General features: G+C 40.0%; 2 protein-coding genes across 15 annotated transcripts in view; one reads left to right on the plus strand and one right to left on the minus strand.

The window, feature by feature from the left end:
* Positions 1-3,138: 3,138 nt before the first annotated feature.
* Positions 3,139-11,828, minus strand: LOC115072661 (protein transport protein sec31-like). The gene is made up of 2 exons (XM_029570356.1): positions 11,413-11,828; positions 3,139-3,272 (listed from the first exon to the last, which is right to left on the minus strand). Exons 1-2 carry the CDS (start codon positions 11,637-11,639, stop codon positions 3,260-3,262), a joined length of 240 nt encoding a protein of 79 aa, XP_029426216.1. The 5' UTR covers positions 11,640-11,828; the 3' UTR covers positions 3,139-3,259.
* Spice1 (spindle and centriole associated protein 1) overlaps positions 11,458-24,568 on the plus strand; it is a 65,579-nt gene continuing 52,468 nt past the window's right edge. For 4 of the 14 annotated variants that reach the window (XR_003851692.1, XM_029570352.1, XM_029570355.1 and 1 more), the window contains exons 1-3: positions 12,954-13,600; positions 19,770-19,955; positions 20,661-20,708. Coding sequence is in view for 13 of the 14 variants with exons in the window: in XM_029570352.1 (XP_029426212.1) it covers positions 13,598-13,600; positions 19,770-19,955; positions 20,661-20,708 (237 nt within the window). In the remaining variant the exon portion in view is untranslated. Of the gene's footprint in view, positions 11,829-12,953; positions 13,601-19,769; positions 19,956-20,660; positions 20,709-24,568 lie in introns of those variants that run through there. The other 10 variants (XM_029570350.1, XM_017801641.2, XM_029570351.1 and 7 more) reach the window with 10 other exon arrangements.

The raw sequence follows: 24,568 nt of genomic DNA on the forward strand, positions 1-24,568 counted from the left end.
GATTAGAAGAAGCATTTCATTACAGCTTTAACATATTCAATAACATAGTCCAGAGCAAGGATACATCTATTTCAAAAGTGGCTGTAAATTTTTAGGTTCACAGTTGAATTAATATAATTATACAGTATTGAACTCAGTATAAACCCTATAAGATATAAAATTGAACGAGTTTTTACTCTTTAAAGAAGATCTCCATTTCCTTTTAAGATATGCTGTTTCCTATGTTATTTTAATATTTTTAAAAGAATTTTTTAGAAGAAGCTTATCATTACAGCTTTAATATGCTCAATAACAGTTTCCAGAGCAAAGATACAGCTCTTTCAAAGTGGCTATAAAATTTTTAGGTTCCCTGTTGAATTAGTACAGTTATACAATATTGAACTGAGTATAAGCCCTGTAAGACATAAAATTGAATGAGTTTTTAACCTTTAAAAAAGATCTCCATTTCATTTAAAAATATACTGCTTCTTACAGAAAGACTCATTGTTTTTGCTACTAACAGTAAGATGTTGGCACATGTATCTCTGATCTGTATGTATCTGATTATTACTAGTCATAATCGGTTGCACTCAGATCCTTGGCACCTGTGCATGTCTATAAAGTCATCTGGTAGATTTCAATGGTAATGTTTATCACCTCTTCTAATTAACATGACACAAATTTTTATGCTTCTTCCTCAAACATAATAAATTTTTAAAAATTTGTTGATTTTTTTTTGTGTGTCTATCACACAGAACACCCCAAACCATCTTAAACCATCTTATTCAACTATGCACCCACTTCCCTGATGGCAGCCTCCCATAGCCTCCCTCCCCCAACTAGAGCCCTTATACTCTGATATCCGTGCTACTGTCCACTGTGTTGTCAGTGCCCCCAGCCGTTCCCCACTACTTGTCCATCTGGTGAATCTAGTCAGCCTATCTAGGGGTCTTTGTTTTAGGAAGATCAGCTGTTCCTCATCTAGCAACAATCAGTTGTCAATATTCCTTTAAATAAGATTTTATGTGCATGAGTATATTGCCTGCATGTATGTGAGTGCACCCGTGTCATGCAATGCCATGGAGGTCAGAAGAGGGCTTTGGATTCCCCTGGAACTGGAGTTAAGGATGGTTCATAGCCACCATGTGGGTGCTGGGAATCGAACCTGGGTCCTCTGCAAGAGCAGTCAGTGCTCTTAACCACTGAGCCATCTCTCCAGCCCAGCTTTGCATTTCTTTAATAAAATACCAAAAATAACATGAGTTTATTTTGGATCATAGTTTTGGAAGCTCCAGTTCAAAATCTGGCACATTCATTGCTTTGGGTTTTTTGGTGGGCACAGTGGATGGTTAATAGTGGGGAATATGAGGTAAAGCAAACTACCCACATCATAACCAGAAACCGAAAAGGGGAAAAAAAAAAAAAAAGGGTCAAGGATCCACAATCAGGAGCATGCCCTCAGTGACCTAAGAACTTCCTATTAGTTCATGTCTTAAAAGTTTTACCACTGCCCAGTAGCACCACCCTGATGACCAATCATTTAACACAAGGGTCTTTTGGGGACATTTACATCTAACCTATCTCAGACATTGAAGGAAATTTCCAAAAGTTCACACTATTGGAGAGTTACTCAGAGAGAACTTCACAAAAATTCTCCATCAGCAACCTACTGAAGAAAGTAGGCATTTGACTCAAGATCCTTAGGACAAGGAGGCATCTTTTAAAAACCTTTGAAATTAATGTATGTATGTATGTACTGTGTGTTTATGTGTGTAGGTACATGTGTCCATAGTGCAGATGTGGAAGTCAGAGGACAACCTGCAGGAATTGGCTCTGCTTCCACCATGTGGGTCCTGGAGATCAAACTCAGGTTGTCAGACTTGGCAATGAATGCGTTTACCTGCTGAGCCATCTCACAGGCCCACAGGAGGTATTCTCAAAAAGATTTATTTTTATTTTATTTGTGTGAATGTTTTGTCTGCATGTATGCAAGTGCACTATGTGCACGCTTGGTACTGGCAGAGGCCAGAAGAGGGCATTAGATTCCCTGGAACTGGAGTTAAGGACAGGTTTTAGCTACCATGTGGATGCTGAGAACAAAACCCAGGTCCTCTGCAAAAGCAGTAAGTGCTCTTAAGCATTGAGTCATCTCTTCAGCCCCACAAGGAGGTATCTTGATGGACAGCTCATATTTATGAAATTAATTGGAACAAGACTCCTAATTTCTGTTTTGTTTTTTGCCAGTTTATTGATGCTCATTCTTACCATTTATTCTAGACCACTGGATATTGTCTTTAATTGCCCCCTTTTTTTCCTTCTTCTTCTTACAGTTGTCAAGTTAAGTATATTAATTATAGCACAATTATTAATGTATTCAAAACAGTAGTCACTATCTACACCATCTATTACTGAACCTCCAGGATAACAAGCTCTGGATTATTCCAGTTTCATCAAATGAGATTACAGGGACTTAAAGCCAAAGTCTGTTATATTTAATGGCCAAATAAAAAACACGTTAACTTGTGACTTTACTAGTTTCCCTTTTCCTAGAAACAAACAAACAAACAAAAAACCCCACAACAACTTAAAATCTGTCATGAGATCTCAGGTAATTCTAAATTTTAATTCAAGAAGATTTAAAGTTTGATAGGCCAAATATTTGCTACCTGAGAAGCCTAATAGAGATCTATGTCTGTCAGACATTTTATTGCCCTGAAAATAGCTGAGAGAAACAATTTAAAGGACAAAAGATTTACTTGGGTTACTTTCTAAGAGGTTTCAGTCCAAGGCTGACTGACTCTATGTGTCTGGGCCTGAGATCTTTAGATATACCTTTCTTTCCCATGTCCTTATTCCTCTTTTGTGGCCGAGTGCTTCTCTATGGCAGGCAGGAAGCAAAGAGATGAAGAAGCACAGATGTGGTATGTCTTTCCAGAGCATGTCACCAGTGATGTACTTCCTCCACCCTGGCCTCACCTCCACCATATCTTTAAATACATCGAGGGATTAGTCTATTGAATATGTCGAGTTCTAAGGATCCAAACATGTCTTCAACAGGGCCACATGATGGGGACCACACCTTTAATACCTGAACCTTTGGAGGGAACACTTCATAACCAAACAATAACACATCACCCTTGTCTCTCAAAAGGCTCATGTCCATTTCCTAATACAAAATGTATGTATTCCATCTCCAAGAGTCTCCATATTCTTAACAGTTCCAATGTTTTTCAACAGTTGAAATCGAAAGTCTCCTCTGAGACTCGAGGCAAACTCCTCACTATGATGAGCTCCTGAAAAATAAAAATTACATACTTCCAATATACAATGATATAGAATAACGATTCCTATTCCAAAAAGGAGAAATAAGGATGTATTAGTCCCTTTTCTGTTGCTGTGATAGAAACACTGACCAAAGCAACTTAGAGAAAGAAGAATTTATTTGAGCTTATGGTTCCAAGGGCAAGAGTCCATCGTGGCAGGGAGGCATGATGGTAGCGGTGGCTGGAGCAGGAGCAGTGGAAGCTAAGCTTTCACATCTTCAAGCAGGCACAGGAAGCAAGCGAGCAACTCGAGATAGGGCAAGGCTTAAGAACTCTCTAAGCCTACCCCTAGTGGGCTTCCTCCAGGATAGCCACACCTTCTAAGACTTTCCAAAACAGCACCACCAACTGGGGACGAAATGTCCAAATCCTTGAGGCCTATGGGGAACATTTTCATTCAAACCACCACACAGAAAGGTGGGACCAGTCAAGGCACAACCCCAGACAGGCATCAAATCATGTCTGTTATCTGTAACATGTAGTAGAGTTATGTGAGCTCTGAAGGGCTTGGGTAGCCCTTTTCCTATGGACTTGTGAGCTGTAGCGCCTCTGGTTTCTCTGTTGGGTTGGCTCCATCCACTGTCTGAAGATTTCAGTAGCATATGTTCCCCATTCCTTCCTTTTGGTCTCCTCTGAGGCTTTGGTTTTACTTCTACAGCTTCATCTATCATCTGCCCAGGGGTTCTCTGAAGTGATTCCAACTTGGCTAAACATTGCTTGGCTTCCCAAGCCTTCCTTTGAAATCTGAGTGGAAGCCTCCCTGATCCCCTAACTCTTACATTTTGTGAAGCAGCCCAACCAGCATCACATGTGACAAGGTCTGCTGCCATCTCAAGCAGTTGCTGGGACTCCCTGGACCATGACTGCAGTGACCTCTGAGTAAGTGGATGACTTAATATAGGAAAACACTTCCCTGGGTGGTCCTGTGTGAGCCAGGTCTCCAATGGTGCTCTCTTTCAGGGACAAATCTTTCAAATGGCTTACACTCTTGTAAGTTTGAGGTTTAGGATGAGTGAGGTCTGTCCAATTTCTGAGATGCCTCAAGGCAGTGTCCCTATTGTTCCAATGCACAGTTGTTGGTTTCTTTTTAATTGTGTTAACCTCTTCACCAACCATATTTTCCTCGGTCACAACTTTACACACTTATCTCTGCACAAATTAAGTGTTTCAAACCCTTTGGCTCTGTTCCCCTCCCCCCATCCCAACCAGGTCTTACTATAAACTTGGCTAAAGACAGTCATCAATACCCAAGTGACAGTCTTAAAATCTTTTCCACAAGATACATTATATCATTATTCTTAAGTTCAGCCTTCCATAAAATCTCAGGACAAGGACAAAATGTAAAAAAGTTCTTTGTCAGAATTTATCATGCATGACTTTTAGCCAAATTCCTGATAGAGTCATTGTTGCCACCTGCAACCTCATAGAGTACAATCTTTTCTGTCCACATTGGAATCTGGCCTTCTGAACTCCCACCAGCATCACCCATTAAACATGCCACCTAACATCTCAGGGCTCCTCTAGCTTGCATCTCCAAGCTTCCAAATCCCTCCCACAAACCATTTCCAAAGTTTTCAGAATCATCTTCTTACACAAAATCATAGCAGTGACCCCACTTCTCCAGCACTGATTTGTTACGTTAGCCAGACTTTCATTACTGTGACAAATACCCGAGAGAAATAATTTGAAAGGAGAAAATATTTACTCCAGCTTATAGTTTCAGAGGCTTCAGTCCATGTCGAGGGAGCCACTGTTTCTGGCCTGAGGTGAGGCAGGGTATTGAGGCCATGCAGATGCTCACCTCAGAGCCAAGAAGCAAAGAGAAGAGGCAGGGGACATGACATATCTTTCCAGGGTATTTCCCTAGGGACTTGCTTCCCCTAACTAGGCCCTACATTTCAATAATGTCATGCTATGAATCCATCAGATTAATCTATTGATTAAGTTAGAATGGTCAGGATCTAATTACCTCTCAGGAGTGTCAATAAGGGATAAAACACCTTAACACATGAGCACAAATATGTAACCCACCTAGTGTAAAACCTTGGTTTGACTTCAGGTCATGCGTATATTTTTTGTTTTAAAAGATTTGTGTGTGCCTGGGTGCATGTGCAGGGGAAGGCCAGAAGACAGTATCAGATCCTTTGGAGCTGGAGTTGCAAGTGTTTGTGGGATGATACCAAACTAGTTTACATGGGTGTGAGAATATGGGACTCCTATGCTCATGTTGTGGAGCAAGTGCTCCTAAATATTGAATTCTCTCTCCAACATCTTTTTCTTGGATGCTCATGTGCCCTTTCAGGGTCCTATAACTCTGTGGAGGAAGAATACATGATCCTTTTTGCATAACACCGATATATAAGGCTTGTTGGCACACACAGTGACTTCAGTTCTACAAATCACCAAGTATGGAATTCTGATTCAAACACAAGCTCCAAAAGGAGGCCATCCTTGGCTATTAAAGTACCCTACCTAGAAGAATGACCAACTCATTATTTTTATGAATAATCAAAGTAGTTTTATTAATGGTGGGAATTATAGAAATAGAAAATACTGTAAGAAACTTACTAACTCCGGCAAAAGTTAATGAGTCTACTTCATTCCTAGAGTCAACACAGATCAGTTTGAATTCCCTCGCAGAGGCAGTAATGAAACATTGATTGTTTTTTTGAGTTTTGTTTGCTAGTCATGGTTGTTTCTGTGTCATTTCTATTTCTTGCTGTACTTAGATCAGTGAAACTGGCATGTTAGAATAGGAAAAAGTCAACTGCTTCTCTACAATGATCCTTGTGGCCTGTGAGACTTGATTTGGGTTCTGGAGGGCCTTACAGGGACAATACGTTGATAATTAATATCAGAGTAGTAATGATTGAATGAAATCTAAAGTCTTAAGTGCTTCTTGCAGCTGCTGTCTTTCATCAGGTGATCATGATGAGAGCACAACAGAAAGGTTAAGACTTGTGACATAGTTAATAATGGACAAGACAATGAGAATCCTCAAGTGGTAAAAATGTGTTTCTCTAGCCTTCCCTGATTTAGTCAAACTCTTGCAAGCAAGAGAATGAAGCAAAAGGGGGTCAGAGACTGAATGTTCAAAAGGACAACAGCTAGACCATATATGACAACAGAATTTGACCAACATCTTCTGTAGCAATGAACTATGAATGGTCAAGATTTGGTCATAACTGTTAGCTTACCTATTTTTTTTCCCTTCTCAGAATCAACTAGAGATTCATATCATTTTGTATCTTAATTTATATATCTTTACATTTCAAAAATCAGAAATCCATGCAAATGTATATTATTCTTATAGTGATACTCAAGATGGTCTTTTTAATATAAGATTAATAATAGAGCAAAATTATGCACACCCAGAGCTGTGGAAACAATTGAAGACCTCTCAAGTGAGAACAAGGGAGCTCATTTATACAGAGATTGGTGCAGCAAGAGATACAGCCACCATCACTTGCATTTGGCACAGACTCAAAGAAAGGTAAGAAGCAAGAGCTGTAACTAAGTGGTCAGCACTTTTTCGGCATAAGTGAAGCACTAAGTTTGATTCCCAGAACAGTAACAAAATTTTTAAAAAGTGAAGAAGGAAAAACTAGAGAGTGAAAAAGGTTTATAGTGAAAAAAGGGAAAGCTTTAAGAATTCTCTGATTAGATGTTGGCATGGGGAAGCTGAAGATGGATTTAATGAACATGATACCTTATGGTTTTGAGAGCAAATTTAGATCATATTTGGAGTAGCCAAAGAAAGTCAAATAAGTAGCTTTCTTGAAGTATGATTGATGTGTATCAAATTTCACATATTTAAGGCATATAACTTAACACTTTCACAGTCACCTGTATATACTCACATCTCTGAAGTTAAGATGGTGTCTGTCCTTCTTCAAAGCTTCCTTCTTCCTTTACATCAGTCTCTTTTTGTCTCTAATCATCCATTTTCTCGAGCAATCACTCATCTCTGTCACTCTACATCAGTTTTCATTTTCTCAAGGTTTGTAGAAATGGCTCACAGAGGATATATTATTTTTTTATTTGACTTCTTTCAGCATAATTATTATGAGAGATAACAACAGTTTCCTAATATTTGTTACTGAACAGTGTTTCCTTGTGTGGATATACAACAAAGTGTTTTTCTATGCATTTGTTGATGAGTTTTCAGCTGAGACAACATTTGGTTATGACAAAGCTGCTGCAGGCATACACGCACACGTCTTTGTGAAAATGTGTGTTTTCTTTCATCTTTGGTAAAGACTCAGGATTGGAATGACTACAGCATATAGTAGGCTCCAGGCACCTGGCCCACTTTCTTATTGTTTGGTTTTTGAGAGTTATTTATATGTTTTCAAATATAAGTCCTTAACTGATACATACTTTAGAAAGAGTTTCTAAAGCTTAGTGTGTGGGCTTTTTGATTTCTTAACAGATAGGAAAGAAGTTTTAAATTTTGATGAAATCCAATTTATTGAGTTATTATTTTATGGATTGTGCTTTTGTTATCATATCTGAGAAATATTTTCCTAATCTGCAGATTTTCTTGGATATTTGCTGACTTTATGGTTTCAATTTACATTTAGTTTTCTAATCCTCAGTGTGTGTGTGGGTGCTCGTACAGGTGTGCGTGCATGTACATGTGTGCATGTATATACAGAGGGCAGACGTTTATTTCAGACATCTTTCTAGAGCATTATTTAGATTACTAAAACAATTTTTTAAAATTATTTTTATTGTATGTGTATGAGTGTTTTCCCTGCATGTATGTAAGTGTACCACATGCATGCAACACCCTGTAAGGCCAGACGAGGTCATCAGATCCCCTGGAACTGGAGTTATGGACGGTTGTTAGCTGCCAATCGATCCCAGGTCCTCTGGAAAGTGGACCTCTGCTGCAAGTGTTCTTACCCACTGAGTCATCTCTCTAGCCCCTCCAGCTTATTTTTTGAGATAGGATCTCTCACCAAGAGATTGACTGGCTATCCAATGAGCTCCAGGGATCCTTTTGTCTTTCCTTCTCAGCACCAGAATTATACTCTAGTTTCCTTTGCTATTGCTGAGATAAAACACCCTGATCAAAAGCAAAAGAGCAGAAGGGTTTGTTTCCTTTACAATTCCAGATCACAGTCTATCATTGAGTGAAATTAAGGCAGGAAGGAATTTGAAGGCAGACTTGCAACAGAGAAGGATTTGTTTCCTTTAAAATTCCAGATCACAGTCTATCATTGAGTGTAGGTCAAGGCAGGAAGGAATTTGGAGGCAGACTTGCTTGCCTTCGACCAAGGAACTCACTTCATAGCCAAGAAGTAGAGGAAGAACCATAGTGGATGCTGCTTGCTAGCTGGCTTGCAGGCTGGCTTATACTCAGCTAGCTAATACACTCCCAGACCACCTGCCTGTGGTGCTACCCATAGTGGGCTGGGTTCTCCTACATCCATTAACAAGCAAGACAGTTCTTCAGAGACCTGCCCACAGGTCAATCTGATCCAGGAAATGCCTCAGTTGAGGCTTTCTTTTCAGATGATTCTAGGTTGTGGCAAGTTGACATTTAAAATTAACTTGCACAGATTACAAGTGCATACCACCATGCTTGGCTTTTTACATGGGTGCTGGGGATAGATCTTGGGTCCTCATTCTTTGGCAGCAGCACTTTACCACTATGCTATCTCCTCAGCCTTATGATAATTTTTCAATTAATTCCTTGAAAGTGGCATAGTGCTTAGCTCCATTATTTTTCATATGGATATGTAATTATTCCTGTAGGAGTCATTTTAAAAGCTATCCTTTCTCCACTGTATCATCTTTGTAAAAAATTAATTGCCCACATGTATGTAAGTTTATTCTGAACTCTATCTTATTTCATTATTACATTTGTCTGACTTTATACAAATACATGATATTAGGATTAATCTTTAAAATAAGTCTTAAGTCAGGAAGTTTTAGCAATTACATTTTGTTCTTTTTAGGGTTGTTTTAGTTATTCTAGGTCTTTTGCATTTTTTAGAAGAATTTCAGAACCAGTTTGTTAATTCTTTAAGAAAAATTATTTTTCTTTAATATGTATAAAATCAAACAAAACACAATGACTACATATGTATAATATATGAAAACAATAAAATGATGGGTGAAGTAAATGGAATGACATTTATGTTATTATTATACTGTCTTGTTTGGTTTCTCATGAAAAATTATAGTCTTTGCTTTTGTTCTTGTGTACATGTCTATTTTTAGATTTTCCTTTATCACAGGTTTTGATCAATTTGAGTATGTACCTTGTATTTTTCTTCATTTTTGTGTGTATGTGCTCATGCTGACAGGAGAACAGAAGTCGTTGTGGAAGCTTAGAGAAGTTGTCTTATGACTAATTCAATGTCATCAGTGAAGTAGGAAGCTTAGCTAAAGGCCAGCATGAGGTTAGAGGAAGAGATCAATAAGAAAGTATAACACTGTCATCTAGGAGAGTGAGAGAATTAATGGCACAGAGATCTGTAGTAAGATGTTCAAGAAACTGTAAGGGCCCACCTAAAATGAGTGAGCATAAATTTAAAGTGAGCATGGGTGCTGGTTATCTTCCATGTTCAGGTGCAACAGTGCATGTACCAAGTGAATCCAGCGGCTCAGAGAAGGGCAGAGTTGAGGATGTAAGCAAGGGGTTGAATATATTGGCCGTCACATACATCTACATCATATTAGAGTGGAAATGCTTAGAAGGGAGTTATTTGCTTGTAGAGGACACTGAATATGTATTTGTTGGTTCATGTACAGCTCTTTCTCCTTTCTTTCCTTCCTTCCTTCCTTCCTTCCTTCCTTCCTTCCTTCCCCTTCCTTCCTTCCTTCCTTCCTTCCTTCCTTCCTTGCTTTCTCTCGCTTTCTCTCGCTTTCTCTCTCGCTTTCTCTCTCTCTCTCTCTCTCTCTCTCTCTCTCTCTCTCTCTCTCTCTCTCTCTCTCTCTCTCTCTCTCTCTCTCTCTCTCTCTCTCTCTCTCTGCCACAGCTAGCTGTCCTGGAATTCACTATGTAGACCAGGCTGGCCTTGAACTCACAGAGATCCACCTGGCTCTACCTCTCAAATGCTGGGATCAAAGGCGTGTGCTACCATGCCAGCTCTATAGCTGTTTCTTAACAACAGAAAGTCAGTGGCTAAAAAAGAAGTTGAGCCCAGCATAGTGGCACAAACCATTAATCCCAGCACTTGGGAAACAGAGGCAGGCAGTTCTTTGTTGAGACAGAAGCCAGCCTAGTTTACATAGTGAACTCCAGTCCTGCTGGGACTATAAGGAGACCCTGTCTAAAAAAAAAAGGAAGTTGAGCTATCAGAGTAAACAGTACTTTGTAAAGTTAACATGATCTGCCCAGTTATGACCATCCTGGCTCCTGTCCATGAGGCACCCCCTCCCCTTCCACCAACCACCCACTGTTCTCTCAACTCTAGACATATCAGCCTCCTTCCCATCCCTTGCATCTGACACACATCTTTGCACATGAAACTCCCTCTGCAGTAATGCTCTTTCTTCTCTGGTAACCTGCTCCTCCTGGCACCTCAGCTTCCCTGAGACATTAAAATAGCCCTAAACGTTTAGTATCTAGCTGGTGTGCTTCCTTCGCAGCATTTGTCACCATTTTAATCTTAGACTTCTGTCATTGCTAGCTTTCTGCTACTGCACTGCTGTTTTTAGTTCTTATTGAACCTAACCTTGTGTCTGGTACAGGAAGCTATATACATATATATGTAATATATAATTTTTAAACTTAAAATTATTTTTATGTACATGAGTGTATTGCCTGCATGTGTGTAAGTGCACCTGTGCCATGTAATGCCCACGATGAAAAGAGGGCGTTGGAATCCCTGGAACTGGAGCCGCCATGTGGATGCGGAACCCAACCAAGGTCCTCTGCAAGAGCAGTCAGTGCTCTTAACTACTGAGCCATTTCTCCAACCCAGTAAGAGATATTTTAAAGCAACTAAAATGAAAGCAAATAATGTGACGTCTGGTGTGCAGAGAAACGAGGCCCTGGGTTGTACATTGCTCTGCAGAGCACTCAACAACTGCAGAACGCTCACATCTGGAAAGCAAGAGAAATCACAGCCCTAGATACCAGAGACACGCTCACCGGATGTACGTACTGGCGTGGGGCGGGGCTCTGGTAACCCGAGCAACAGCCCGGAAGTCGCGTTCTGCGCTACCCTGTGGCGGGCTGCGCGGTTCTGGAGGCTGAAGTTTCAGTCGGGGTGGAGGCGGCAGTCGACCGGCGGCAAGGCAGGTTGTGTGACCCGACGGAGGTCCGAAGCGGGCAAAAGCAGGCGGTGCCTGCGCCTCGGGGCTGCGGCCACGGGGCATCCTGGGCGGCTCGCTGTGCTGAGCCTGAGCCAGCGGTTCTGGGCGTCCTCGGCAGTGTGCGCATGCGCAGGGCACTCTGGAAGTTTTGCAGGGGCAAGAAATTCGAAAGCTGTTGTTTTCAAAGGCTTCATTGTGCAGCAGGAGGCTGAGATAAGAGCGTTGTGAGAGGGAACGTCGTTTAAGAACGCTGTAGGAAGTTTTCTCTTTCCTTTAAGGTTTTTATGTGTATGCATGTTGTGCCTGTGTCAGTTTAGGAGCACCACATAGATGCATATGTCCGTGGAGTCCAGAGGGCGTGGGAGTCCCTGGAACTGGGGTTCCAGGCGGGTGTGAGCCGCTATGTTGGTGTTAGGAACCGAACCCAGGTCCTCTGCAAGAGCAGCCAGTATCCTTTACCCCTGAGCCATCTCTCCAGCCCTAGGCAGGGGTTTATAATAAGAAGTGGGCTTTGGAGAGGCGTGAGAGTAAACCCGGTAGAGAAGGGAGTCAAAGTCTGAAGCTATTCCAAACAGTGCTTGGCTCTGTATGTGAAGGCCGAAGAGAGGTCTTAGGATGTGTGAGAGATGGAAGGGAAAACTGGAAAGAGAAGTCAGTCGGGCCACATGGGAGAATGAAGTTGGATTCTTGTTCACTGGGGTTCTACTAGGATCTTCTGAGGAAGGAAGTAAAGAATTGGGATCTGCATCCCTGTAGCTGGGTAAGATTGATGGCAGCGGCAGAGTTCTTGTTTCCCTTTGGTTAGTTTCTGTACTAGTCAATAGATTTGCTAGAATTCCACTATAACTATCTCCTTAAAGTATTGGAATCGTTCACAGTGTACTGTTATATTGCTGTGGCCCACAAGGCCACCCTCTGTCCTCTGCTTCCCACCCCCAGCCTCTTAGCTAACCTGTCACCCTTTCAAGTCGTTGCTAGTGAAACAACTCAAAATCTGTTCATGCCCTGTCTTCTGCCTGGAATATTCTTGCCCCTCCCCTCCCTCATTCATGCTTTAATTTTCAGCTTTAACATTGTGGAGGGAATGAGAGAGGAGGCAGCTTTTCTTCATGTGTGTGGTAGATTGGGCATTTCCACAGGTTCAGAATTTACTCCCACACTTGCCTTTTTTGTTCTAACAAGTTGTTTAGTTATGGTCTTTGAGAAACCCAAACTCCATGAGGGCATAGGTCAGTCTCCTTTTATGTTTTTTTCATTTATTTATTGTTTTATATGTTTTTTTTTGGTGGTGTTTTGTTTCTTTAAGACAGGGTTCCCTGTAGCTCCAATTGGCCTGGAAGTCACTGTATAGACCAGACTGGCCTCAATTTCACAGAGATCCACCTGCCTCTGCCTCCTAGAATGCTGGAATTAAAGGCGTATGCCTCCATGCTTGGCTTTGTTTGGTGTTTTATTTGTTGAGTAATGAAGTGAGTGAATGAATGTGTGAAAAGGAAGCCTGTCAGGGGAAATGACAGCCTGCAGAAAACTGTTTCTGGTAGAGGTGAAGAGTGGACAGATAGGAGAAATAGTTTGGGGAGAGAGTTATTAGATTGTGTTATGTAATTGACAAAGAGACCATAAGGAACGGAACTGTAGACAGTGCTCAGGTTTTAGACTGGAGCAAGAAGGATGGTAGGTCCATAAGTTCAATTCAGTGGACATTTGCAGAATCAACCAATTCTTTATCTAGAACCAGAGGATGGGTTCACATGCTGAGCTGCACTTTGGTATGCTCTCTTTGAGATATTTGGAAGACTCAGTGACTACGCAGAAGAGACCGTTTGATGTTTTATGCAAAGTTGTGACACATTTAGGGATTGTTTCACAGTGTGTTTCTGTGCCCAGTGTATTTACAGCTTTGCTCCAAGGTTTAGGTAAGGTCACTGAAGGAGGTCGTAAACTCTTTGGGGGTCTAGAAAGGAAGCTCTGTGAAAGCTGCTGCGTTACTTTGCAATTCTACTTCATCGGCCAGCCAGTGCATGGTATGTAGTAGCATCCCCAGACAATTTTGAGTGAAGGGAGAATGTGTCTGATGTAAAGATAGAGAACTGGAATCGAGCTGGATGAAGGTTTTTGATTAAGTTTTATGTGAGAAGAGGTCAAGAGCCTGTGAAGAAAAAAAGAAAGGAACAAGTGAAAAATCAGAAGCAAGAATGCCGTGGAAGGCATGGGAAGAGACCTTCTAGGAGTGAGTCACAGTGAGAAAGGGCCTGAGGAGTAAGGCGGACCAGTAATTTTAGCAATTAGGAAGCAGTGCTCCAGTTTTCCCTATATGGGTCTCAATTCTTTGGGCTATGGTACTTTATTTACTGTTATCAGGATATCTCTAGTCTCAGTTATGATTAAAATTACTACTTATTTCCCAAGTTTCTGATACTGCTATTTTGAGGACTTCATCTAGGAAAGAAAACTGGTACATGGACCCCGTTGTTGGCTACTCATAAGCCTTCAGATTTATGACAGTTTTCAGGATTGAGACTGGTGGAATTTTAACTTACTAATAAATAAAATATTTTAAATATAAGTTGAAATAAAAATTTCCCTCTGTTTTTAACATTTGTGTGCATTCATTATAGAAAGTTTGGAAAATAGAGAATGAAGCGGAGCTAATCCAATTTTAGCAGTTTCCTAGCATGTTCCTTATCATTAGTTACACTGTGTTGAGTGTTAGTTGCCTACTGTCTTCATTACTATTGTGTCACTTTGAGCAATGTGATTGCATTTTCTAAGCCTTATCTCACTTGGGAAAGGAATTAATAATTGTTATCTCTGACATCATCATCAACACTTAGTTTGTGAAACTAAGAACTTAGTTTGTGAAAGGAAGGGGTTCTAAGCACCTTATATATTTAATTTTAGGGTAACTGACAAAGCTCAAGTATCAATCCATACAGTCTGATTTGAGGCTATATTCTGAACCACTACTGTGTTGAATCTCAAGACAGTATATGCCTTAAAGAGTTCTGGGATTAGTGGCAAAGTTCTTTGTTAATAATACGTGTATATTAACATCATTGAGGACAGACATGCAGTTCTGTTTGGTTTTTTTGTTTTGTTTTGTTTTTTGTCTCTTTGAGACAGGATCTCCCTGTAGCCCCAATTGGCCTGTAAAACTATGTAGACCAGGCTGGGTTCAAACTCACAAAGATCTGCCTGCTTCTGCCTCCCAAGTGCTGGGATTAAAGGCATTCGTCACCAGGCCTGGCTTAGCACATACAGTTTGAACTCACTATGTAGATCAGGCTGGCCTTGAACTCACAGAGATCCACCTGCCACTGCCTCAAGAGTGCTGGGATTAAAAGCGTGTGCTACCATTCCCGGCTAACTCATGCAGTTTTATGTTCTGCTTTTTACATTGAACTAAAAAAATATTTTATTTATTATTTTTATTTTATGCGTATGAGTGTATGCCTGCATGTATGTAAGTACACCCCTGTTGTGCAGTGCCATCAGAGGTCAGAAGAGGGCCTTGGATCTCCTGGAACTGGAGTTATGGACAGTTGATAGCCATCATGTAGGTGCTGGGAATCAAACCCAGGTTCTCTGCATGAGCAACCAGTGCTCTTAGCCACTGAGCCATCTCTCTAGACCCAACATTAAACTTTTTTGGGGAGCATGTGTATGTTGTGTGTGTTTGTATGTATGTGTGTTTGCTTGTGAGCATGTGCATGTGGAGGCCTGAGGTTGATGTTGGGTGTCTTCCTCAATCACTTTCCATCTTGAATCATATTGAATCAGGGTCTCATACTTGAACTTAGAACGTGCTGATTTGGCTAATCTAGCTTGCTAGTTTGCTTTGGGAATCCCCTGTCTCTTACATTACATGTAGATTGCTGTGCCCTCCTGACATTATCTGGGTACTGCTCTTCAGCCCTACTGTCATTAAATGTTCTATTTTAAAGATTTATTTTATTTTTTAATTATTTTAAGTGTGTGTGTGTGTGTGTGTGTGTGTGTGTGTGTGTGTGTGTGTGTATGTCTGTGTACAGGTGCACACGGAGGAAAGGTGCCCACGGAGGCCAGAAGTGTGAGATCCCCCTAGAGCTGGAGTCACAGACAGTTGTTATCTGTCCGATGTGGGTGCTGGGAACTGAACTCAGGACCTTTCCAAGAGCAGTACACGCTCCTAATCACCAAGCAGTCCCTCCATCCCCATCGTTAAATGCTCTTTATACAGTTTTTAGGGATACATAATTTGTCACGTCGATTTACTGCTACTTTGTGTTGCTGTGCTTCTGCATAGTATATTGGAGATCTAAGTGGTTAAAATATACTAGATTTACTTTCTTTGAACAATGCTAATGTTTTCTATATTTTTAAAAATAACAGCTTTGATACATAATTCACATGGCATAAAATTCATCCTTGAGTTCATAATTGTATTATTTAAGACAATCCAGAGGAGTTTAGAATAGTCATAGTTATGAAACCATCATTAGTAGCTAATTCCAAAACATTTCATTCCTTCCCCCCTCTCCCCAAACATACCCATCTGTTCTTTCCTTCCTGGCAACCAGTATGTACTTTATGTTTCTGTGGATCTGCCTAGTGTGGACCTATATTAAATGACATCATGTACTCTGAAGCTTTTGTGCTTAGCTTTCTCTTAGTTAAATTTTAAGCTTCGTCCATATTGTAGGTTATGCCAGTACTTCATTCCTGATTACCGAAACAAGATTTTGGATGGACTTAATGTTTTTAATTTTCTTGGGTGTATATGTAGGAATACATATACATGCATAGAGTGGCTGAGTTGTGTGGTAATATTGCTAAATTTTTTGAGGAACTTCCCATCTGTTTTCCAAAGTGCCCATATAATTTTGCATTCCCATCAACAAATAAATATATGAAGATTTCAGTTTCTCCATATTCTTGTCATTATTTATCTTTTTTATTACAGTCACCCTAGAGTGGTTTTGACTGGCATTTCCTTAATGACTAATTTTAGTGAGCATCTTTTCCCGTGCTCATTGATGATCTGTAGTATCTTATTTGGAGATGACTATTCAAGTTCTGTGCCCATGTTTAAATTAGGCTCTTTTAATAGTTATAAGGATTCTTTATATATTCTGGATACAAGCCCTTGATCAGGTCAATTATTTGCGAATACCTTTGGTCCTGTATTGGTTGTCCTTGTTTCCCTGATTGTGCCTTTGAGCACAAACTTTTAAAATTTTATTGAACTCCAATTTATCCCCCTCCCCTTTGATTGCTTATGCTTTGGTGCCGTACTCCAGAAACTGTGCAACCCAAAAGTTACAAGTATTTATACTTGTTTTCGTCTAAGAGTTTTGTAGTTTTGGCTCTAAAATAATATGTGATTCATTTTAAGCTAATTTTTATACATGATGTGAGGCAGGAGTCCACCTTTAGTCCTTTTCATATGATTATTGTGATGCTGCAGAATCATTTATTGGAAACATTATTCTTCTCACCATTGAATTTATTTGGCTCTGTTGTTGGAAAGTAAACCATGCAGAAACACAGCAGTTCATTTTGGACTTTTACCTATTCCATATCCATGTTGTTTATGTCTCTATTTATTGTTAACTAGTGAACTTCTTAGTTATTTAACTCTTTTCCCCTTAGTTTTCTCATCTCTAAAATGAATAAAAATAGCAGCTACTTCATGGAGCTATTGCATCAGAGAAACTGTATGACAAGCTTAGAACTGTACCTGATAGCAAGCACTTAGAATATCTTAGTGGATGCCTTCATTACCACTGCTGCAGCTGTCATCGTCATCGCTGCCATAAAACTTAATTGTTGGTGACAGATGGTTCTGGGAAAACCGTATGTTCATAAGTAGAAGACTGAAACCATATCCCTTTTTCTCTCCTGGTAAAAAAAAGTCAATTCAAAATGGATCAAAGACTTTAATGTAAAACCCAAAACTGCTAGAGGAAAACAAGGATCAAGATCCAGGCTTAGGCATAGACTTTCTGTATAAAACTCAGTGGCTGGCACAGCATATGAAATTGGTGAGGTAGTGGCGCTTTTATCTTGGGGGCAATCAACAGCTACCTAATTGCTCAAAAGCCCACTCAGTGGGAGGAAACTCAAGTGTGGTACTGTAAACATAACTAAATACACATGGCTGGAGAGGTCATAGGTCTTAGAGAAAAGCCTCAGGTTGTCAGATCCCTAGACTAATGTAATATCTTGCTATGTGCAAAAATATCCTTGTGTTTACAGACAAATATTCCAGTCACTACTCATCAAAGAAGCTTATTTTGCACCAGTCAGAGACTATTACCAAGTACACATAGACCCAGCTGGACGCACATAGACATTGTCTATGAATTGCCCAGACCTAAGTGACACATCTACAATGTAACCTCTACACCTAAGGCACACAGAACATAGAAAAGAGCTCATGAAGACGACACTAATGAATCAATTCTCATTAATGAAGATCCCTCATGCAACAGAGGGACAGGGACACAAAAGGTCACAAATGGCCAAAATGTAGAGATTAAGGGTCTGCAGATTTCTGGTCCATGGGCAGGACTCCTATATTAAACTTCACCTACCCAGGCCTCAGGGACCAAAGTGGAAGAGGGAGGGTGGAAAGATTGTAAGAGCCAGGGAGGAGGTGTACAACTATATGGAAACACAGCCCTACACGCTTCTGGGACCCTGCTCATATGATTCTATGACAGTGGCGTCAGCATACAAAGTCCCTTGCAAACTCAAGAAGACAAAAACCAAGCATAGTACTGGGGAAATGAACAGCAGACCCCAGTCTTAGCTAAGGAAACATTGGCAGCTGATTACTGTTGGGTGAGGAAGTGCTGATCTTCCTAAAACAAGAGACTCTAGATAGGCTAACTAGGGGAACTTGACACATTGAGCTTTAATATGGATGACCAAGTATATGGGTTTCAGGTGGGGGGGGCTGTGGGAGTGTGCTGGTGGGGATGGGATTATAAAGATGATTAAGATTGTTTGAGATATTCTTTATAAAATACACAAAAATTCAATAAAAACATTAAAAAAAACTGCTTTGAAAAAAATAGTAGAGAGGTAGGCAAATCTCTGAGTTTGAGGCCAGCCTGGTCTACATATCAAGTTCTAGACCAGCTGGAGCTACAGGGAGACCCTGTCTCAAAAAGACAAATGAGAGTAATAAATAAAACGAATAGGTAATAATACCAAGAATTGACAAATGTGCACTAGTGAGATGGCGCCATGTGGGTCAGAGCACTTGCTGATTTTGAGCATGCTAGTAATTTATAAAAGCCACCTCTAATGTTATGTGAAGATTCATTAGAAGTGCTTTGAGACCTTTAGGGTCTCTAAAATGTATACTCCTGGGGCTGGAGAGATGGCTCAGTGGCTAAGAGCACTGGCTACCCTTGTAGAGGACCTGGGTTTGGTTTCCAGCACCCACATGGTGGCTAACAGCTATCCCTAACTCCAGTTCCAGGGGATCCAGTGCCTTCTTCTGACCTCCATGGGCATTACATTACATGGGTTCACTTACATTCATGCAGGCAATGCACTCATACACATAAAATAAAAATAAAATCTTTAAAAAATAAAGTGTAGACTCCTTTCTAGCCAGGTGTAGTGGTGCATGCCTTTAATCCCAGCACTTGGGAGGCAGAGGCAGGCAGATCTCTGTGAGTTCAAGGCCAGCCTGGTCTACATAGTGAGTTCCAGGACAGCTGGGGCTACAGGGAGACCCTGTCTCAAAAAGACCAAAAAAATAAAATAAAAAGTGTAGACTCCATTCAAGTGAGCATGCATGCAATAGTGATTTGGGGCAGCCATGTGGTTAGGTGTTTTTTTGCTATTGCTTTCTGTCCTTTTATATTCATATTAGCATGTTACTGGCATTTTCTCTGCTAATTGTGAGTTTTGTGTCTGCTGACAAAAAGTATAACCATTTTCTCTATTTTAGGTCGTAATCTCTGCATTTCTCGAGTTCTTTATTAAACCCAAAATGTGTTACTTAAAAGCTTTTTTATTATGGTTATTGGTGTCAATTCAATTTATTATTAATTGTACAATGAGAAAACCAGTATTTTGATAGCCTGTTTCTTTCATTGTGTTAGATTCTTGTGATGTTTTGATTGTTATGATTTTGGTTCTTTGATGTTGTCCCCCCGCCATGCTGTATGATCATTTCTTTGTTGATATTCCTAGATGTCACTGATCAGAGTGAGTCGTTTCAGTCCCCGGGGAGGCGGAAGGAAAACTCTGAAAGTGAAAAAGAAGAAAGCTTCAGTGAAGCAAGAATGGGATGTAAGTCCAGGCGGTAAACAACAGGCAGGGCTAGGGGAGCACACGCCTGGCTTAGGTGCTGTCTGGAGCCAGTGTGAGATAGGGTCGGTGAGTTTCTGGGCATATCCTTGGTCTCGGGGAAGAACAGGGTATTTGGGTTCTTTTTTACTTTTTTGTCCTTTTTTAAAAAAGACAGTGTCTCCCTGTACCAGCTGGGCTAGAACTCACTATGTGGACCAGACTGCCTTCAAACTCACAGAAACTTGCCTGCCTCTACCTCCTGAGTGCTGGGATTAAAGGCGTGGGCCCCCACACCCGGCTCTTGCATTCCTTTTTAAAAAAGGTACACATGCCAAGGGCTGTAACTTCAGGTTCCTTTGAAAAATTGGAATTTTAATGAAGTAGACTCTGTGTCCTCAGAAGAAGTCTCCTCAGCATCCTGTCTAGTGACTGCACTTTCTGTTAGCAATCCTCACAGTTGCCTCCTGAAAGCCTGGAATTCCATGGAAAACCACTTGAAATTTTTATCTTTAGTTAAATGTACTTTGAATGTATACTGCTCTATTTTTTCCTTGTTTTGATATAATTGAGTACTTAACTTCCTGTAAGACACCTAAAAACAGCTATTTTCTGTAAGCTATATAAAAGGAATCTATGTTAACATTTATATTGAGAATATTGGTTCCTGGAAAGAAAGAATTTTTAATCTCAGGATTTTGAATCAATTTTTAGCAATTAAAACCCAATAACTGTTAATTTTTTATAAAGAAACTTTAAAAAAGAGAGCTTATCTTTTTTTTTTTTTTTTTTAAGAATACTGTGAATGATCTAACTGTTCATCAGGCGACTCCTGAAGATCTGGTAAGTTTAATACTGAGAGTTAATTTGACTGTGCCCTGATCCCCCTATAGTCTGAGCAACTTCAATTTCTGTGAACCCCACACCCTGTTCCCCTTCTAGTCTTAGGCACAGGCCCACTTTTGCTATTAGCACCCCAGATCTCTAGACTACTCTCTTACCTTGTTCTGTGCCCATACCCCTACATTGGGACCATCTGCAACTCTTCCCACTGCCGCAGGCCTGGACAGCTCTGTCCTTTAGTCTGCCCAGACCTTTCCAGACTGCCTGAGAGAGCCTAAATCTGGCCTCAGGTGGTGGTGAGCTTTCCAAATCGCAACCATCCCCCTACATTGGGACCATCTTCAGCCCTCCCACTACCACAGGGCAAGGCTTCTCTGGTCTTCACCAGGGGCCCAGAGCTTTGCAGCCTGCCTGAGAATGCCTGAATCAGGACTCCTACCAAGCTTCCCAAATGGTGCTGTGTGTGCCTGCTGACTAGTAGGGGCCCAGACCTTAGGAGGAAGTCTGAGAGTGTCTGATTTGCACCTGACTTGGGTCTCTGATGCAATGCTTGATTAGCTGGACTAGAGCCATCTGGTCCCTCCAATATAAAATTAATTAAAAGGGAGAACCTGAGAGCTGGAGAGATGGCTCAATGATTAAGAACACTGGTTGTTCTTGCAAAAGACCCAGGTTTGAATCACAGCACCCACATGGCAGCTAACAACTGTCTGTAACTCCAGTTCCAGGGGATCCGACAGCCTGTTCTGTCCTCCGAAGGCATTGCACATCACGGGTGCACTTACCTACATGCAGGCAATACACGCATAGACATAAAATAACACATAATAAAGAAAAAGAGAGAGAGAACCTGAAGCCTAGAACAATCAGCTTTTCATACCCAAGAAGACCAACCAAGGCATATCAAGAACACAAACAAGCAGACTTCAGCTCAACAAAGGAAGGCTTGAGTTTCACACGAGAATCACAAACTAGAAAAGAAATCCAATGCCAAAATCACAATGAAAAAAAAAAAAGAAAAACCCAGATAATATGTCCCCACCAAACACTACCAGTCCTATAGAAGGGTTCTACAATGAGAACCCTCTAGAGATAACTCAGGATGCAGAAATTAAATGAACAGTCATAAACATGATCAAAGAATTCAGTGAATTTAAAGAACACACAAATCAAAGAACTAAAATAAGATAGGAATAAACTTTCTGTCTGAATTCATAAAAGCCATAGAAATATTGAAGAAAACTCAGGCTGAAATGAATAAGGAAGTGAAAAACTCAATAAACCAATTTGAAACAACAAGAAAAAGCTTAGACAATAGAATGAATGAAATGGAAAACAATATCAAGACTGAACGATAAAGTTGAAGAATTGGACCATTCAAGCAAAGATTATGAAAACTTTTTTAAAATACAGGAATGGAGCATGCAGGAAATGTGGGACACCATGAAAAGACCAAATTTACACATCATAAATATAGAGGAAGGAGAAGAATCTCAGGATAATGGTATTGACCAGGTCTACAACAGGATTGTAGAAGAAAATTTCCTAAAATTAAGGAAAGATATCCCCATACAAATACAGAAGCACACAGAACACCAAATAGGACCAGAAAAGAAACTCCCCATGGCATATAACTAAAAACACTAAATGTATAGCACAAAGAGAGAATATTGGCAGCCACAAAAGAAAAACAACAGGTCACATATAAAGGAAAACCATCAGAATTGTAACTAACTTTTCAATGCAAATTATGAAAGCCAGAAGGGCCTGGACCAAAGTATTCCTAGTTCTAAATGACCATAGATATCAACCCAGAATACTTTACCCAGCAAAAATGTCTTATAGTTGAAGGGGAAAGAAAAATCTTCCATGACATGAATAGGCTGAGAGAATTCATGTCCACAAAACCAGCCCTCCTGAGAATTCTTGAAGCAATACGAAGAGCAGAGAAAGGAAAAACTATACCCAAGGGATAACAGAGAAACTAAATGAAGGTTTAACTGTGGAAACAGAGACCAAAAATGCAAACAAATTAAAATGACAGGAATCAATACACATTTTTCAATAGTAACTTTAAATATCAATGGACTGGACTTCCCAATCAAAAGACACAGACTAGTTGAATGGATTACACATAAAATTTTAAAAAATTTTAAAAAAAGAAACAAAACCCATCTCACCTTCAATGACAGGCACTACCTTAAGGCGAAAGGGTGGAAAAAAATATTCCAAGAAAATGGCACCAAGAAATAAGCAGGGATTGCAAGTATAATCTGACAAAATAGCCTTCAAAGTAAAACTAATCAGAAGGGATAAGGAGGTCACTTCATTCTGATCAAAGGAACAATTGACCAAGAAGATAGTACAATCATGAACATACATGCATCAAACTCTGGTGCACCCAACTTTATAAAAACAATAGTACAGAACTTTAAGACACAGATTAATCCCAACTCACCAATGGTAGGGGACTTCAATACTCCACTGTCTCCATCAGTCAAGTCAGCCAAAGAATAAATAGAGAGACATCTGAACTAAACAATACCATACATCAAATGGGTCTAACAGACATATACTGAATATTCCACCCAAGCACCAAAAAATATACATTCTATTCAGCACCCCATGGAACATTCTCCAAAATCTACCACATACTGGGGCAAACCTCAACAAATACAAAACCTCAACAAATACAAAAACAATTGAAATAATTCCATGCATTCTATCAGACCAAAATGCAATAAAGCTTAAAATCAACACTGAAAGAAGCCCTAGTAACTACATGAACTCATGGAGATTAAACAACATACCCCTGAATGATGAGTGGTTTAAAGAAGAAATTAGGAATGAAATAAAAGTATTCCTAGAATTAAACGAAAAGGATATTATAACACAACAAAACCTCTGGGACACTTTAAAAGCAGTCTTAAGAGGTAAGTTTATAGCTCTAAGTGCCTACATTAAAAGTCAGAAAGAGCACAAATAAATGATTTAACATTGCAACTCAAGACTCTTGAAAGGCAACAACAGATGAGATCCAGCACACAAGAAGAATTAAAAATCAGAGCAGAAATTAATGAAATAGAAACAAAGAAAACAATACGAAGAACCAATGAATCCAAGAGCTGGTTCTTTGAAAAGATAAACAAGATAGATCCTTGGCCCAGTTAACCAAAAGAAAGAAAGAGCAACTCCAAATCAAAATCAGAGATGAAAGGGGAAACATTACAACAGACAACAAAAAGATCATGAACATTATAAGGGAATACTTTAAAAACCTATAGTATGTTAAAATTGAAAACAAAAGAAATGGATGTATATCTAAAATCCTGGGAATCACCAAAGCTAAACCAGGAAGAGATCATTAGCTTAAACAGACCCATATAAAGAAACAAAGAGTAATACAAAGCCTCCTAACTTAAATAGCTTAAACAGACCCATAAAAAGATACTGGAATAGTAATACAAAACCTCCTAACTTAAAAAACCCAGGCCTGGATGGATTCACAGCAGAATTCTACCAGGCATTTGAAGATCTACAACCAATACTACTTAAAGTAGTAAAAAAGATAGAAACAGAGGGTGAACTCCCAAATTCCTTCTATGAAGACACCATCACTCTAATACCCAAACTAGGTAAAGATAGAATCAAAAAAGGAGAGTTATAGACCCCGTATCCTTAATGGACATATATGCAAAAATTCTTAACAAAATACTTGTAAACTGCATACAGATATACGTCAAAAAGACCTCCCACCATGATTAAATTGGATTTATTCTAGAGATGCAGGGATGTTTCAATACACAGAAGTCAATAAATGTCACAAATCATATAAATGGGCTCAAAGACAAGAACCACAT

Source organism: Nannospalax galili, unplaced genomic scaffold, assembly GCF_000622305.1.
Source record: "Nannospalax galili isolate Female #2095 unplaced genomic scaffold, S.galili_v1.0 scaffold743, whole genome shotgun sequence".
NCBI classification, from domain to species: Eukaryota; Metazoa; Chordata; class Mammalia; order Rodentia; family Spalacidae; genus Nannospalax; species Nannospalax galili.